Here is a 2,046-nt window from a genome sequence, read left to right as displayed (position 1 = left end):
CTGGATTGGCTTAAATCGCGCTATGACAATAATAGCCTAATCTTCGCCGAAAATATCGCAACACTAATTGATCTACCAGCAGTATCGGGTCAGTCAAGCCAACAACTCCGTAGTCTGGTAAACAATGCATCCGCTTTGTATGGTTCACTCTGTTCGCTTAACTTCGACACATTACCCAGTTGGGAGGATTGCTCAAAATTGTTGGGTAGGCATTGCCAGTTTCTCGAATCACTCGACAGTGGAAACGGCATTCAATCATTACCACAACGTAAACCTAATAATCTTAACTCCAAGACTAACAGACGCTCAAAACAATACGCATTTGTTGCATCTACATCCAGCAGTTCTTGCTCATTTTGTTCTAGCAATGAACACCTAATACTGAATTGTCATCGTTTTAAGGCACTGGAGGTGGTTCAAAGGTTTCAAAAGGTAAAGGGCCTAAAACTCTGCATAAACTGCTTATCGCCTCGCCATCATGTGGTTAATTGCACATCAACGTTTAAATGTAAGGTTTGCGCAAAGCCACATCACACTCTTTTGCATCATTCGCAATTACCAACGAATATTAAGACGCCGCTATGCCCAACGACAACGTTGCCAGCCATTCCCATCTTAACATGTCATCGACCGAGCAAATAATTCTAGCCACTGCATTGGTTTTAGTGAAGGACTCATCGGGAAGTTATCAAGTGGGTAGAACCTTAGTTGATTCATGCTCTCAGGTCAACTTCATAACGGAGGAGTTTTCAAAGAAGCTTAGTTTATCAAAACATAAACATCGGCAGCATGTTTCCAGTATTGGTAGTTCGTTGACCAATATGAAGTATCAGACGCTTACATCAATCAAATCTCGTCATTCAAATCTTGAACTTGCTTTAAACTTTGGTATTACGAATCACATCGCATATCAACCAAGTTCTGAAATCGATATATCATCGTGGAAGGTTCCACTAAATACACCTCTCGCCGATGAGCAATTCTTTAAATCCAACCGCGTTGACCTTTTGCTTGGAGCTGAAAGTTTCTTTGACATTTTGTCTGTCGGTCAAATCAAACTAGGTGAAAATCTTCCAGTACTTCAAAAAACACTATTAGGATGGATCGTATCTGGCAAGTACAATGGTCAGCCATTTGCATCACCAGCAGCAAAATGCCTATTATCATTTGAAGATACAGTTTCCGATCAATTAGAAATGATGTGGAAGATAAAGGAAGTGCAACCGGCTTCAAAGTTAGGTCACCAGCACATGTTGCATGTGAGTCATTATACCGTGAAACGGTCCACCAAAATGCGACGGGAAGTCGTTTGGTTACCATTTAAAGATTCGCCAGATTGTCTTGGTTTGATACACAATATCGCCTTACGCCGTTTTTGTTCTGTAGAACGGCCCTTGTCATCTAATCGTGCACTGAAGCAAGACTATCAAGGATTCATGAAACAATATCGAGAGCTCGGACACATGACGCGTGTTGAGATTCCGACAACCAACGAACCACATTATTATATTCCTCATCATTGTGTTTTAAAACCGTCGAGCACATTGACCAAGCTGAGGGTGGTTTTTGATGCGTCATGTCGCAACGCTCATTAAATGATATTAAGTCGGAGTTATACTTGTTGCTACTTCAATTTCGTTTGCACCGATATGTTTTGACGGCTGACATTGTTAAAATGTACCGACAGATACTGATAGATAAACTAGATCGAAAATTCCAATATATTTTTTGGCGAGATACGGAGTCCGATCCTGTTAGTACTTACGAGTTGAATACAGTCACTTATGGTACTGCATCAGCACCTTTCCTAGCAACCAGGAGTTTGCAGTATTTGGCGGACAAATTTGAAGCACAATACCCAATAGGCGCTGCACTCATTAAAGCATCGTTCTTTGTCGACGACAAATAGCATTCAAACCATCATGACTTCATCAGCGATACTACAACAAAGAGTTTGAATCTTGATACAGATACAGTCACCAGCGCCCTAAGCATCAAGTGGCACCAAATGCAAGATGTTTTCCTATTTTCGTTCAATGAGCAACC

General features: G+C 41.2%; 1 protein-coding gene across 1 annotated transcript; it reads left to right on the top strand.

The window, feature by feature from the left end:
* Positions 1-620: 620 nt before the first annotated feature.
* Positions 621-1,595, top strand: LOC119665206. Its single transcript, XM_038074499.1, has one exon. The coding sequence runs from the start codon at positions 621-623 to the stop codon at positions 1,593-1,595; it is 975 nt and encodes a 324-aa protein (XP_037930427.1).
* Positions 1,596-2,046: the final 451 nt, after the last annotated feature.

This window comes from Teleopsis dalmanni, chromosome 1, assembly GCF_002237135.1.
Source record: "Teleopsis dalmanni isolate 2A chromosome 1, ASM223713v2, whole genome shotgun sequence".
In the NCBI taxonomy this organism is placed as follows: Eukaryota; Metazoa; Arthropoda; class Insecta; order Diptera; family Diopsidae; genus Teleopsis; species Teleopsis dalmanni.
The sequence above is the reverse complement of the archived record's forward strand: the minus strand, read 5'-3'. Positions and strand labels throughout refer to the sequence as shown.

Coding starts and splice junctions, on each gene's coding strand:
- LOC119665206 (XM_038074499.1), top strand. CDS start 621: ATGTCATCGACCGAGCAAATAATTCTAGCCACTGCATTGGTTTTAGTG.